The following is a 15552-nucleotide window of genomic DNA, read 5'->3' on the forward strand; positions in this document are numbered from 1 at the left end:
TCAATATAGTAGTCGCTGCATATGATTGAAAATTTACTAGGTCACTAGTGCACCAAAAATTTTATTCACAGCCTCCAGGCATCTTTTGAAATGTGCAACAAAATAAAAACCTCTGAACCTGTTTTGACACTTCAGACTCGGTGGCTGACATGCCAGCCCAGTGAGTCTCATTTAAATGTAAATGTGTCATAAACTTTTGTACTCTTTGAAAACGTCAACTACTTGAAGGGATAATGCATGTGAAACTGATTTACATGTTGAAATAGTAAAGAAGAACCTTTTTATAATCAAGCTTAAATTCTTTTATTTTAAAGTTGGAAGCTGAAGCTGTTCCTGAGGTATCTGAAAAATATGAAATTAGTTCTGTCCCCACCTTTCTGTTTTTCAAGGTAAGGATAAAGATGGCACAAGAGATCACGCCTCTGTAGTGGGCCGTGGGGCTATCTGTCTCGCTTCTTTACCCGCTCCCCTGATCCCTGAACATTAGGCATTTGCTTGTTCCTAGCTTTGCCCTTTCTTCTTGTAGTTTCATTGTTTGCTTGTCTGGGGGTCCTAGAAAAGTGACATGGACTGTGGACATCCAGAACCAGGAGCTTCTTGAGAAAAATCCAGATATATTGCTGTAGACCCAAAATGTTCCCTGAGTTGCATCAGAAGTTGGATGTTTAGGGCATGTGCCCGTATGTAATGAAACATCTGGCTGGTTCTGGTTTGATTAATGACTCTTTTAGGAAGCAAATCTGTGCTTCAGGGCACCCCTGGGTGTTACCATAGTTCCCCAAATACCTCATTTATACTTAATAATAGATTCATCCCTGAGAGGTGGGAAAATCGTTTCTATCTTAGGTCAGACTGTGATCTGGTTTGAGTTTGAGATATAGCAATGTTTTCTTTGTATGTTCCCAAAAAGGAAAAAAAAAAGAAAACAATTATTTATTTCTAAAATTGAGATGCATTGTAGGCTGTTGGTAATCAGATTTTTAAAAACTTCTCCAATAATAGTCTTGACTCCTTTAAAAATTGCCCAGAACTGTAGATTTGTGCTTGTTGTAATTTTGGAGCCTAAAATATGGAGATGATGAAGGAATGCTGCATGTATTCTAAATGACTTTTTAAACTTTAGAATTCTCAGAAAGTTGACCGATTAGATGGTGCACATGCCCCAGAGTTGACCAAAAAAGTTCAGCGCCATGCATCTAGCGGGTCCTTCCCACCCAGTGGTAATGAGCATCCTAAAGAAGATCTCAACCTTCGCCTGAAGAAATTAACTCATGCTGCCCCCTGCATGTTGTTTATGAAAGGAACTCCTCAGGAACCCCGCTGTGGTAAGAAGCTGCTTTTAAGACAATGTCAACAAAATGGGTACTTTATCAAGATAGGGTACAGTTGGGGCATACATGCTCTTTTCAAGCTATACCATACATCTTACACTTGTGTTCAGATACCTTTGAACATCAGAAACGTTATAATTCCCAAAGGCATTGTATGATTAGGTGATATGAATTAGTTTGCACTATAGTCTCAGAGAATGTTGGAACCAAAAGGCATCTTAGAAATCATCTAATTCATGATCTTTGTTGTACATATAAGTACCTAAAGATGTGAAGGCGACTTGCTCAAGGTCACCTGGTAGCAAAGTTGGGCTTAGGTTCCAGCAGCCATATTGCTGTCTCCATTAACGGGCTTTGCCTGTTTAGTTAATTTTGCTATTAACAGTTATCCTCTCCTTCTTGGCAGCCTCCTTTCATTCGCCTGGTCCAGATTTAACAGTTCATAGATGTACAGAATTTTGATAGTGTTCCTGTGTCTGCCCCGTGCACTTTTGCCTTCCCTGTCATCTCTCAACATCTAATAACTGTATTATTCACTCCACTCACTGCCATCATTTCCAATGTATAGCTGCTAGTAATTTAAAGATTCCTAATTCTGTGGCTTATAGTCACTCTTATTTTATATATCATGTATACGCTTGTAATTTTGTCCTTAAGTAAGTTTTAGAGTTATTTGACCCTCTGGGTTTATGTTGTTTTCTTTTTGCTGTGCCTTGTACAACATTATTATGCTATGTAATTGAGCATTAATGCTTTTTGATGATGCTGTTGAGAATCTAAGAGTATTTGTTTCAACTGCACAGGAGGGAATTTATTAAGATAGGTGGCAGTAAAATTGAGTGTGCTGTTGATACAATTACTGCATGTCCAGTGTGACTTTATAAAAATAGCCAAGCTTCCAATATAAGTTTAATTGTAAATTCTTCCCTATATGGTTAACATTACATATAAAATTATGAAAAAGTCTAGTTTTAAATATAAAGTTTCATGATGAACTCTATCTTGAAAAGATGAAAAAATGGTTCCTTTATCTCTCAGTTCTACTTGAAAAATTTCCTTTCCAATATTTACATCAGATGCCTGTTATTTATGTATTGAAAAGCTAACTGAATCTATACTAGAGTTAACTAAAGATAGCAACAGACAGTCTCTATTTTGTGGTTGTTTGTTTTTAATAGAGGTTGAAACTGGTTCACTTTCTCCTGTCAAGCATAAAAATAATTTCTGGTACTTTCTGTGGTGACCCAGGGGGTTTTATTCAGGACTTTCATTCAAGTCTGAAGTGCTGTAGAACTAGCTGTAGGGTGTGGACAAACCTGTATGACACGTCATACAGGTTATACTGAGTAAACATATAGTAAAACCAATAGAATATTCTCTTCTTTGGTATTGAACAGTAGCATTCTCTTAATCTTTTCTGAATGATAACCTAGTAAAATTGACAGGTGATAAAAGTAAAGCTCGGGGAAGGTATATTTAGGCACCAGAGGGGAAGGTGGTGTATCAGAGAGCATTGCAGACTGGGTGTCACGACAGTGAGCTGCAGTCCCGACTGCCCTATGCTGCCTGCCTTGATAACGTGAGGGATAAGTCAGTTATTCCCCTTGTGCCTTTAGTTCTTCTTTGGTGGTGGTGCGGGTTGGAGCCAATCTTGGAGATCCTTTTCAAGATCTCCAAATATGATTATTTAAATAAATTAGAATTACATGTAGAAATAATCATTTTTCTACTTACCTTTTACTTCATTAGACTGAATTTATGATGTATATCTAGCCATTTTTATATTAACTATCTGATTGGCATTTAGAAGACTGTACAAATAACAAGTTAGAATAAAAAAGAAGCTTTAAAACATCAGAGCAGGGGCTGGCCCTGTGGCCGAGTGGTTGGGTTCGCGCACTCTGCTGCAGGCGGCCCAGTGCTTCGTCGGTTCGAATCCTGGGTGCGAACATGGCGCTGCTCATCGGGCCACGCTGGGGCGGCGTCCCACATGCCACAACTGGAAGGACCCACAACGAAGAGTGTACAACTATGTACTGGGGGGCTTTGGGGAGAAAAAGGAAAAAAAAATAAAATCTAAAAAAAAAAAAAAAAATCAGAGCAATCTGAAGAACATGTTATTAAAGACATTTAGATAATAAAAGACATAATTAGGGAATTAAAAAAAGATCTTTAGATTTATGTGATTTAACAGAGTTTTATTCCATCCTAGTACTTATTTTATTCTTTATAATTATTACAACTGCTTTTTTCCTTTTTCTTTGTTTGCTGAGGAAGATTTGCTCTGAGCTAACCATCCATGCCAGTCTTCCTCTGTTTTGTATTTTTGTATGTGGCGTGCCTCCACAGCATGGATGCTGATGAGTGCTGTAGGTCTGCCCCGGGATCCAAACCTGGGCCACTGAAATGGAGCATGCCGAACTTAACCACTAGGCCATGGGGCTAGCTCATATCTATGTTTTAGTAGACTTTTCTGTTTCCCAGTATTTTGGTTTCTGTTACAGCATGTCCTTCTATCACATATAGTGAGTAGGTCATTTTAGAGTGATGGTATTCTTTAATAAAATATCTACTTAGGGATTAATTGAGAGATCCTTCTGTTGTGACTGCCTTGTCCTTCCTTCGTTGATTCTACTCTGATTCTCTGTGCCCTTTCTCTGTGCACTGCTATACAAACTGTCTTCATCCTTAAACTGTTTTCTTAGAATGAATGTAACTTTCACCCTCTTCCTTTGTGGGCCTGTTTAGTGAAAAATTGTTTCTGCTCTTCTGTTGGCATGTTAGAGACAAAGTGTTAGGCAGAGCCTCCTTTGTGAAAGCAGAGACCATCAGCATTCATGAACTCGAGCGGCTGATGTCTGTGTTTTACACAGAATGCACTTGGAGAGCACTGCCGTCAGTAACACCCATTACTCTCGTTGGATTCCCTTTGTGAAGTAGAGCTATGCTTGATTTTTGATTAGCTGTCCCCCACCTCGCTTTGAGTTAATCAAAAAAACATGAATGAGTAACATTTAAATTTCGTGTCAAAGAAACCTTGAAAATCATTTCTGGATCTGCCCTGGAGTCTCCTTGGACTCAGCTCAGCGCCTGCACATCTCACATCTCTGTCTTCTTAACCTTTACTTTTGGGCTCTACCTACAGAATTGTATAGTGTATGTATTATGAGCCTGACAGGTTGCTATGTTCTCAGTCGTCAAAGAACTAGATTGTCCTTATTCCGTGCTCCTCAGGAGGACAAGAAAGAGAGGGCTCTCTTTCTAATGTTTTGGGAGATTTTTGAGAAGCACTGAGATGTACATCTTTTTAAACAGGATGTTAAATCCTTGAACATGCCGGTTAATTAAGTTATTTGGGAATTCCTCTATTTCAGTTAGCAAAGCTTTTAGCAAAGCAAAAGGTATTCGAACCACAGTACAGAAATTTCTCCTGCAAGGAGAGTCATCAAACTGGGTTTTACTTTTTAAACAATCAGACACAGAAACATTGCAGGATTGGAAATATTCTTTAGGGTTTTCTTGTTGTTAGGTAGTGATGAAATGTGTCAGTTGGGCTTCTTTTTCATGTCTTCTGTCATGAGTAGAAATGACTACAGATAGAAATGGTGGTTCTGTGGCAGTTAAACAGGGTTTTTCTACTTTTAAATATTTTTATTGCATGCATGCATTTTTCTTAAAAAAAAAGTGTGTGTAAATATTTTGTTAGAATAAAGCCTTCTCACTATTTTATCCTTAAGCATAACATTTTCAGTCTGCCGCTTTAACCCTTAAAAATGAAACACTACCAATCAATCTTTCTAGTCCGCATGTAATTGCCTAAAGCTAAAATAAAGCTTTTTCTCAGCCAGTTACAGTAGAAATGAGTTAATATATTGGCAATAGAATAACTATCAGCAATCAGCCGTTAGCTGTTTACTAATGAACTCCCAGATGAATGAAAAAATTTCAGAATCAGTGTTTTACTTCAGGCTGTACATGAACTTAACACTTCAGTTGTAGGAAAAGCAACTTATATGCTATATAAATAAATACCAGAGCTTCATCTCAATAAACTGCAGATCTGAAAAATGTTTGGAGCTCAGTTAATAAGTCCATGTTTTAATAGTAAAAGTGCTTTTGCAGGATGTTCCGTAAAGCCTATTCTTGCAGTTAATCTTATACTGAATTTTTTTATTCAATTTTATTTAAAAATAATTGCTGATGCTGTTAAATCTTGTAGGAATTTTGAATCTGAAAAATAGGTTATTTTCCAGTGAATTATGCCTGTGTTTGAAAAGAAGAATGATGGAATGTGAAAGAGTAGAGTGGTAAAAAGTATTGAAAAACAATTGGGAAGAATTAGTTTATGGAAAGAAAAATACCCTTTTTTCAGACAAGACTAGCAGATTTATAAAAGACCGATATTCACACTCTTATTCTTCAGTACTAATGTCATAATAGGAAAATGATGTCAAAAGAGTGTGGAACAAAAATGGGTCACAAAAGTATAATAAAATCATGGAACATAAGATTGGCACTAAAGTGCAGTAAAAAAAAATCACATTACATACTTTGGGGAATGTAAATAGTTTTAAAAAAGAAACTGTCAAGTTATGACACTGGATGAGAAAGAATACTGTCAGTCTATTGACAGTTCATATATAACAACAGAGAGGATAGTTTTGAAATTTAATGTGCTATATCCATTTTAGACTAAAAGAGAACACATTCCTTCTTGATTTTTAATTTCTATTTAGAGATGGTAAAGATTGAGGACTACTGAAATATATACACAGGAAGCAGTAAAAAAGGTCTAGAAACCAAACAGAATTGGGTATCCAGTATGGCTAAGTAGTAGTTAAAAATTACTACTGTAGGGTTTTTTCCTCCACCCAGCGTTGATTCTCATAGATTCACAGACAAGCAGAGCTGGGAGGGACTGTCCCAAGTGTCCAGGCCAGTCCCCTGCTTGATGCGAAGTGCAGGGAGGGAGGTGGCTGTCGAGGGCTTAACTCTGCATCTGCTTAGTGGGTGGAGCAGGTGGCAGGACTCCAGGTCTCTGCTTTTTAGCCAGGACTGTTTCTCTTATAGCAAAAAATGTGCCTCATACTGAAGAGGAACTTTGATAAATACACACACACACACACACACACACACACACTCTTTTTCTTTTTCTTTTACTCAAAAGTTTGTTAAAAAGTTAAGCCATACCTGAACATGTGGTGTACTTCATGGTCAGATAAGGGGTTCTTGGAATTTTCTTTCTCTTTACAAACTATTCAGCCATGCTGATTCAATCACTGCTAAAACAGAGGCAGACACCTATATTTAGTAGATAATATGTACTCTAAATTAATTTAAAATTGTGTGTATGTTAATGAGGGAGGGAGAAGCTAAGTTCTTTATTTTCTTTTTCTGTGTGCAGGTTTCAGCAAACAGATGGTGGAAATTCTTAACAAACATAATATTCAGTTTAGCAGTTTTGATATCTTCTCAGATGAAGAAGTTCGTCAGGGCCTCAAAACCTATTCCAGCTGGCCCACCTATCCCCAGCTGTATGTTTCTGGAGAGCTCGTAGGAGGACTTGACATAATTAAGGTTAGAATTGAGAAATCTGTACCTTATAAAGAGTTTTCACTTAGAGCTTACCTTCATAAGTGCTGTAGTCTAAAGTATACATTTCTTAAGAATCTCTACATTTATTAATATGAATCTGGAATATATACAAGGTATTTCTGGTGAGATGATTGAGTAATATTCTGTATTATGATATGACCAAGGAGAGCTATGTTATAATAAATGTTTTCTTAAACTTACATCTATGCTTATTTCAGGAGCTAGAAGCGTCTGAAGAACTAGATACAATTTGCCCCAAAGCTCCCAAATTAGAGGAAAGGTAAGTGTTTTAAAAGTTGCAAATAGTCTACCATTTATTATTTTTAAAATACTTTTTAATTCTCAGTTTTTGCATTGCTCTTCCTATGTAGAAATCAGAATTTGTTTTTTATGCCAATATCATAGTTGTGTTGTTTGCAGTCAAGCTAGTCATGCAAACTAGGTCTAATTTAGACTGGAGATATTTTTCACCAGTTTAATGATTATGTGGAGGATATTCTTTGTTTTTATAAAAATATCATTGTCACAATGGAATGACCAAGTTTTAGTTCTCTCTCTGCATTTCAGAGCCAGGATCCAATTGTCTTGGTGGTCAGGTTTTAGTAACAGCTCCTGCTCATGGCCTAATCCTGGCTTACTTGTGTTTTCTTATATGGAGTCCTGATGCCTGCTGCTGTCACTGTCCTGTTAGAACACTGAAAAGGAAATGCTGCGTATGTAGTGCATGTGGAGATTTCTCAAACACTTGGAGATTTCTCATGTCCTGTCTAAACCTTGATAACTTAAAATTCAAGGAGATTTTTGAGCTGTAAAATCTGTCTCTCTTTGTTTTATGAAGGATCTCAATCAGCTTTTAGAGATTTTATCTTATAGAAGCTTTGGACTTTGGCCTGTAGGGAGACAAAGGGATTTTTATTATAATAAATATGAATTAATGTAGGAGTTTAAAAAGGAATTTATTTTGAAATATAGTAGTATATCAGCCTTTCATAGTCGAGGCTTGAGTTTGTAAGGTAAAACTTCCTCTTGTAATTTTCTTGCCGTTTACATTTTGAGAATTTCTGAAAGTGTTTAATAATAAACACCTCCTTTATCTGTCTTTGATTAATAAAGTAATCCTCATTAATGGTATTCCATATATGTCAATCTGACCTTTAAGTGTCACATTTTCTCAAATAGTTTACACTCTTTCTTTTTTATAAGAAGGTAATGCTCCTAGTCCCTTTGTTGACTCCATTGTCCTCAGTTGCGTTCTTTGCTATATAGCCTGGGTGGCTCATGAAGGCTGTGCGGCCTCAGAAGACTGCCATGCTTTTTATTTGCTTGCATTTGCTTTCAGCTTATTTTTCCCTCTGTTGAGTACACTCTTGCTGTTTATGTCCCTGTCTCCATCAGACCTCTCTCTTTTCTTAATGTGCTGCGTCTGTATCGCCTGTGGTTTCAGACACCAAAAGATAACTGGCTAGAATTGTATAGAAAGTAAAATTCAGTATATTTTGAGTAGTAATTTAAACGGCTCCTGGTAAACAATGTGCAGGAGCCCGAGTTCTGGTGCTTGGCGACATCTCTGTGGGTGAGACAGGGGGACTTGGGTTGGTTCCCTGGATCCAGGTAGTTGGGTCACTACGTGAGTGATAAGGATCAGCATTGTGTTCTTTATTTCTGACTGTTTTTTTGAGAATTAGCTAATTGTACTATATTGAAAGTGTACGTGACATAGCTTTGTGCATGATTTGTGAGTTTCATTTGTGATAACTTTATTCTGTGATGAGATTTTGAGCCATGAATGGATCCAGGGTACCCATGGAAGGAGGAGGCCATGGTGATGTGACCACTGTGAGACTTGGAGGTTCTTCAGCAGTCCATTGTTCTGACACGGACAGTTCTGAGATTTGTGACTACACTTTAAGCTCTAGACAGATGGTTAGAATTCCTGACAGCAAGTTAGACCATGATGTTTGAAAGATTGTATATAATATCAAACATAAGGTTAATGTGAGCATTTGATTTAGCAGCTGGTGTTAGTTGGTGTTCCAAGATTTAGCATGTCCCCCTGCAGGCATGACCTTGTGAGCACTTAATAGTGTAGAGCTTTGCACGGCCTCATGATGGAAAAGGGAACACAAGATCTACTTCTGAAAATTCTGGATGGGCTCAATGTATAGGCCCCTTATTGAGCAATTCCTTATTGAATTGGTTATTATTATTTTTTTAGTACTGTGAGTTGATGGGCTTAAATTGCAACTTGAAGGAACATTCGTTGCCTTAAAAAGCCATATTGTGTTTTACAGTGGCTTAGGGAGAGAATGAAATAAAGGAAAATGTCAATGCATTTGCTTGTTTAATACCACTCAAAGCTGTGAACTATCATCCTGCTATCCCTCAAATATGCATGTTACTCATGAAGCGGAGCAAAAGTGGTGTTTAATAATTGAGCTGAGCCATTTTATATCAATTTTCTCTCTTTAGGCTCAAAGTACTGACAAATAAAGCTTCTGTGATGCTCTTTATGAAAGGAAACAAACAGGTAAAGAACTCAAAAATGGTTTTATTTGTAATTTCTTTTGATGTTAACATCTGCGACAAGGGGACACTTAAATCTTTTTTTCCTTGCTTTAGCTAATGAAGCTATAGTGGTATCAGGAAGTTATCCAGGCCTTAATTGGTGCTTATGGAGATCAAACAAAGTAATCTACATTTTGCTTGACTTTATCATCAACATCTCAGTGGGGTGCATTTCTTTCTGCTGCCAAACTTTGTCAGCCAACATGGTCAACACTGTTAACACTTTACTGGTTCTGTTAGTTGCTGGCCCGTCACCATTTGAGTTTGTCATCTCTTGTAGCATGCAGTTTGGTCACTGTACTTCCTGAGTGTAGGGAACCTTCTAGTTCTTGGGTTTGCAGCTCTAGATCCTCCTTCAGAAGTGTCGATGATGGAGCAATAAACCCTAGCTGTATGATGTGTGCTCAATACTTGTTTGATATGGATGGGTGAAACAGCTGGACACTTCTTACTGGTTGTGGGATGGTTCTTAGATCTTTTTTGATGAAAGTACATATTCATTGTGCATTATTTTGAATATCAAGTTTGATAGATCACTCCCACTGGTAGTTTGAGCAGAACTAATTATTATTGGTATTTGGATTGGAGTGGTGGCCTCCAGAAACTGCCTCTGTCCCTTACTTTATTCTCAGTCAGCTGCTGAGGTGGCATGGCTGGAGGGAGTTGGCCCACTTCAGAGATGAGGAGCTAAAACCGAGAGGCAAGGCTGATGGAATAAAGACAGGCAGTTATGTTCAGTCTGCCTCACTTATCAGCCAAGATGTGTTGGGCAAGTCACTTCACTTTGGAGAGCTTCACTTTCCCCTCTTGTGAACAGACAGCATGGTGCCTCACAGGGTGATTTTGAGAATGAGGTTGTGATAACTAGTGTGAAAATTAATATAATTAATATAGTGAGACTGATTAGTTTATATAACTGATTAGTTAATATAACTGTTACAATGAAACTAATAATAACTAAGAAAGTGGTAACATAAATTTCAGCATGTTGTGATCACTAGATTAGGACCTAGATTCTTTGACTGGTTCACTGTATTTATTAAAACAAAATAGAGGACGTTAATAATTTCCAGTAGTGATAAAGTCATCTTTTTTGTTTTTTCTTCTTGGTGATTGTTTAAAGCAGACTTTTACTCTCAAAGATTTTTTTTCTGGAAGCTCTGGAAGGTTTGTACATTTTAGGGATAGAATTATTAACACTCAAGATGTTTATGTGGTGCCAAATCTTTTCTCCAGGAGTAGAGGATCCTGTAGTAGAGGAGGATTTGGGATCCTGTGACATGTAAGAAAGTGTAAGATTTCCATATCCTCAAGAAAGTTTGATACTCTATAATGTAAAGATAAATTTTAAAAATGAGACTAAAAGTCCAGCTTGGAACAGAAAAATGATGATCATAATCATTGCAAAAAGCTTAAATGAGTTGAGATCACCTGTATGAGTGAAGTAGAGAAGGAACTGAAGTCTCAGGAGAGTGTTGAGGTTTGACTTAGAGGAACTTTTTGACCTCAGAGATTGTAAGTGACTAGAACACGTCATCTCCAGTGTTAGAGACCGAAATAAGTGTGTGGGCTGTGCATCCGGGACGCTGTGTGAGTGGGTCAGTTCTTGAAGGTGCAGGGAGTGTGAGGTGGCCTCCTGAGTTCTCACCTCTCTGACTGCTCTTTGACGGGAGAGGCACTGGGAAGCTCGTCATAGTGGCGCCACATCGTTAAGTGCCATCCTGGTTGACAAAGGATTAGATACAGCCATGCCAGCGGGCCATACCAAAAATGTAAGGCATCTTACTTTTTTTTTCCCCCTAAATTTAGGAAGCTAAATGTGGATTCAGCAAACAAATTCTGGAAATACTAAATAGTACTGGGTAAGTCAGTCTTGTTTTCAAATGATACATTTAAGAAAATCCAGCTTTCCAGTTATGCCACTGATGCTATTCAGTTGTTATGTCTATATTCATATATTTTTATCTGTCAGTTTGTTTTTACCATAATTTATTGAAAATGCTTTAATTTAGACCACGGTAGAATTTTCTGGCCAGTGTCAACCTATTGGTAACATAAAGGAGGTTCTCAGGGAACCACTGAAATAACTGTTTGTCTGCTTTCTTAGAGGAAAGTTAATAGCTAAGTCCTTAACAGGCATAAAGATATTTTAGGGAAAGTGTATTATAGATTTTTAATTTTCTTTAAAAAGTGTTCTAGTTTTAAACAGCTCACGAAACTGATAGGGCACATGTTAAGGTCCATTCTCTGGATCTGAGAGGTGGGCTAAGTTAAATTGCACTGCCTATGCTTTTGATCTGCCCAGTGATGAAGCTGCCAGGTAAGAAAATTGCAATTGATTTTTGTGATTAAAAACAAAACCAATATGTCTGTTATACCTCGATTAAAAAAACCCACTTATGTGAAGATATTTAGCACATGATCTATAAGGTTTGTCAAATGGTTTTGCTTATTTCTCTTCCTTATTTCTTACTTCATGATTGCTTCTTTTTAATATTATATGTATTCTGATCATAGCTTTAAACGTATTAGCCAACCCTATGAAGTTACGGGGAAAGTGATCTTCAAAGTATTTAGACATTTTTGGGCAGGGTTGAAAGGAGTTGAGAAGCACAGGTTTACATACATCTTTAGAGATGTGAAAAGAATGGTTGATTTCTTCAAATGACTGACATCTCACAGAGGAGAGTGTAGTCAGTCTGTTGTTCCGTGGCCTCTAGCCTGCCCCTTCTTCACCCTGCTGTTGGCCTAGGGGAGGCTGGCTTGGTTTTGGTCATCATTTATTTCGGTCCCCTTTCCATCTCCCTTCTGCCACAGCTCCACGGTGAGACACACTCAGTCCACCTCTCCCTAGCCCAAGCTGTCCCCTCCAGGCATGCTTCTGCAGGGTCATGAGGCAGGACGTGACAACATTGGGCCTGTCTCAGCTCATGTATTTGGTGAAAAATCTTTATAACTTTGCTTTCTGTCTAATCCAGATTGGATTGGAAGTTCCAGTTATCCTAGAGCAGAGGGGTTTCTTTGGGAGAGAATGCCCTCCCAGCTCTAGACTTGGTAAGCAGGATCGGCTCTGTGATGAATGAGGCCATGGGGACCTCTGAGATTCTTTTAGGTTGAACAGACCACGATCTTGCTGGGAGTCATAAGTATGTGGAGGAGGCTCTTTGCTTTTTATTCCTTTTCCTCTGTCCTTGCACTTACCATTTCCTTCGCTAGGCAGAATACACATGCCTTGAGGGCCTGAGTACCAAGCGTATATTGAGGTGGGAAAGGTACCCTTTATAAGGAACTTGTAGGAGATGTCCTGGCTTTTATGATTCTGCGTTCCTACGCTGGGCCCAGTACTGCTTAGGTTCCCTATAGATAGTTCTGTAGCTCCTTATTTTTATCATACTATTTAGATTAGGAGATCTGCCTTCTTTAGTGCAGCTTGAAGAGAGACTTACCTTGTGAGGGTCTTTTTTAAATCTTTGCTCTTCTTTCAGACATCCAGTTTTTGGTACTTGGTGCTGATTAAATATTAAGTGGATTAGTTGGCTTATTTGTTTGAGTGTTTCCTGCACCATGGACAGTTTTCTTGGGAACTTGTTTACTAAGTAAATAAGATTTTTTCGTATATGAAGGTGATTTTGGTTTTATGAAAACTGAAATTTGTTTTTCCTATGTGACATTTTCTTTGGCCAATTTTTGGACCTGCACATATCCCTATTTTCTCCCTGCAGGGATTCAGTCATATGTTCATACGAATTCTTACTACCTTAGAATGAAATCCTTCTGAGTAGATATGGTTGGAGTTTCAAGCAGTGATTTTTCGTTTATTTATACGAGTAATGTTCATTATACAGTATAAAGCCACAACACTTTCACTGGTTTTGTGCATATTGAAAATAGCATGTGTGTTCGGAAATAAGTTTATTTCTGTGTGGAAAGCAGACCTCCATAAGGCGGTGTTCATTGGCAGTGTGGTTATCCTGGCTGGTGAGCCCCCAGCCTAGCCAGTGCTCACCACCCTCTGTGTCCATGGGAAGCAGAGCTGCTCCCTCCTGCTCCAACAGCTTCCAGTAGGTTAAGAAGCAGCAGCCTGGGGTCGGAGCTGGAAATGGAGTGAGAGTGTTAACGACAGGCCCATGTAAAGGATGAGCATGAATCTGTCCTGGGGGTTGGCAAACTGCAGCTGGCTACCTACTTTTGTGAAGAGTTTTATTGGAACTCGGCCACACCCATTCCTCACTGCCTGCCGGGCTGTTTCTGTGCTGTGCAGCAGAGACGGGATGGCCTGCAGACCCTCAGTGTTTACTGTGTCACACTTGAAGAGAGTTTGCTGACCCCTGTCTAACCCAATATTGTTTAGAGAAACATCCAGATAAAGTTGTATCTTAGAGTGATTTACTCTGTGTTGTATCTACCAGATTAAAAAGTAAAATCATTTCCATTTTTCCACAGTAAGTTTTATTAGCAACAAAATAGTTTATGTACTTTTCTTGACTCTTTTTAAAACACAAAATAGGTTTTAAAATTTTTGTTTAAAACTATATTTCCTGTTAAAATGTTTTCTCCTTTTTGTAGTGTTGATTATGAGACGTTTGATATATTGGAGGATGAAGAAGTAAGTTTTCTTTTATGTCCTTTGTCTTAGTTTTAATCATTAGGGTCTGATAGGAAGGTTTCAGGGTTCCTCTTGTTTCCGTAGGTTCGGCAGGGGTTAAAAGCTTACTCCAATTGGCCAACATACCCTCAGCTGTATGTGAAAGGGGAGCTTGTTGGAGGTCTGGATATCGTTAAGGTAAGGTTGGAATTCATCTGGTGTCCTAAAGAACTGAAAATTTTGGCATGTTTAATAATTATTATTTCATGTTGAACAGAAACTTCGAGGTTGTCCTTGACGCCTTTCTTTTCTGGTCTCGTATCCAGTCACTTCCAGATTAGTATTACCATTTGTATGACCATAAAATCTTGTCATTCTCATTGTCGCTGCTGTATTGCACTATTCTCACCTGAGCTGGTCGCATCCTCTCTGTTACCGTGGGCCTCTCCTGCTGCTCCGGGTCCTCTGCAGAACTTCCGTGGCCCCCAAGGGATTGCTGGCTAAAGTCCAAACTCTGTGGCTTAAGTTATATGGCAAGCTCAAAATTTGATTTTACTCACACCGTACTAATTCCAGTAGAACTTTCTTCCCTGTTTTCAGATTTTTTTCACCCTGTCTCCTCAGCTTTAGATTCCCTTGCGTATTCCATAATTAAATCTGTTTTCCATATTTAAAGGCCTCTCTTGTCTGTGAATTGTTTACAGATTCTTCCAGCCAGAAATGTTTGTTTTGCTCCTGCTCCTGAAGTTCTCCTGTCCTTTTATATTTATATATTATAATTATTATATTATTTTCTCATGTCTTTCTGCCTTACTCACATGCACTTGGGTGATGGAGTGAAGAAAGAGCACCGGGCCGTGGGCGGGAAGCCTGAGTCCCAGTGCTGGCCTGGCCTTGCTGGCCATGCCACAGAAGCCTGAGGTCACTGACCTCAGTTTTCTAAAGGAAAATGAGGATTGCATTAGGTCATCTCCAAGACCCACTTTGAGTCTCAGATGCTACAAAATTGGTTAGCTCTCTCAGATTGTAAGCATATTTTCGGAGGATGCTGTTTCTTATACGTCTTTGATGATTAATTTCCTTCATTGGTTTGCTTAAAGTAAACGCTCATAGAATTTTAAATGGGCCAGATTTTCCTTATAGAATTTGAAGTCTGGAGCTTAGGGCGCCTCCACCTAACAGCACCTGTGTGCTCCATAGCTCTACTGGTTAGCCCACAACAACAGAGGGAAGCTGCAGCTTTAAATCCTCAAACCCGCACCCCAGGCCCACCCTGCGTAGCGGGTGTTGGAGGAGGGTGGCCGTGGGTGGGTACAGGAGAGGGCCTGAGCAGCATGAACTTCCATAAAGTCGGGCTGGTGGAGCTACTCCGGTGCTCAGCGCTTCCTCCTGCTTCACCCGTTAGAGGATTTTCTCTGGAGTCAGATCTCTGACGTTTTAAGTGGAAAGCAAGTAGTAAGCAGTACTGCTTCTAGG

General features: G+C 38.7%; 1 protein-coding gene across 1 annotated transcript in view; it reads left to right on the forward strand.

Annotated features, from left to right (window-relative positions):
- Window positions 1-15552, forward strand: part of GLRX3 (glutaredoxin 3) — a 32387-nt gene that overhangs the window by 14572 nt on the left and 2263 nt on the right. Inside the window, exons 3-10 of the mRNA XM_046654165.1 lie at window positions 315-389; window positions 1124-1325; window positions 6736-6908; window positions 7145-7206; window positions 9396-9453; window positions 11301-11353; window positions 14058-14097; window positions 14182-14274. Of these exons, the coding sequence (XP_046510121.1) occupies window positions 315-389; window positions 1124-1325; window positions 6736-6908; window positions 7145-7206; window positions 9396-9453; window positions 11301-11353; window positions 14058-14097; window positions 14182-14274 (756 nt within the window). The remainder of the gene's footprint in view (window positions 1-314; window positions 390-1123; window positions 1326-6735; window positions 6909-7144; window positions 7207-9395; window positions 9454-11300; window positions 11354-14057; window positions 14098-14181; window positions 14275-15552) is intronic.

The sequence above is a fragment of the Equus quagga genome, chromosome 2 (assembly GCF_021613505.1).
Source record: "Equus quagga isolate Etosha38 chromosome 2, UCLA_HA_Equagga_1.0, whole genome shotgun sequence".
In the NCBI taxonomy this organism is placed as follows: domain Eukaryota; kingdom Metazoa; phylum Chordata; class Mammalia; order Perissodactyla; family Equidae; genus Equus; species Equus quagga.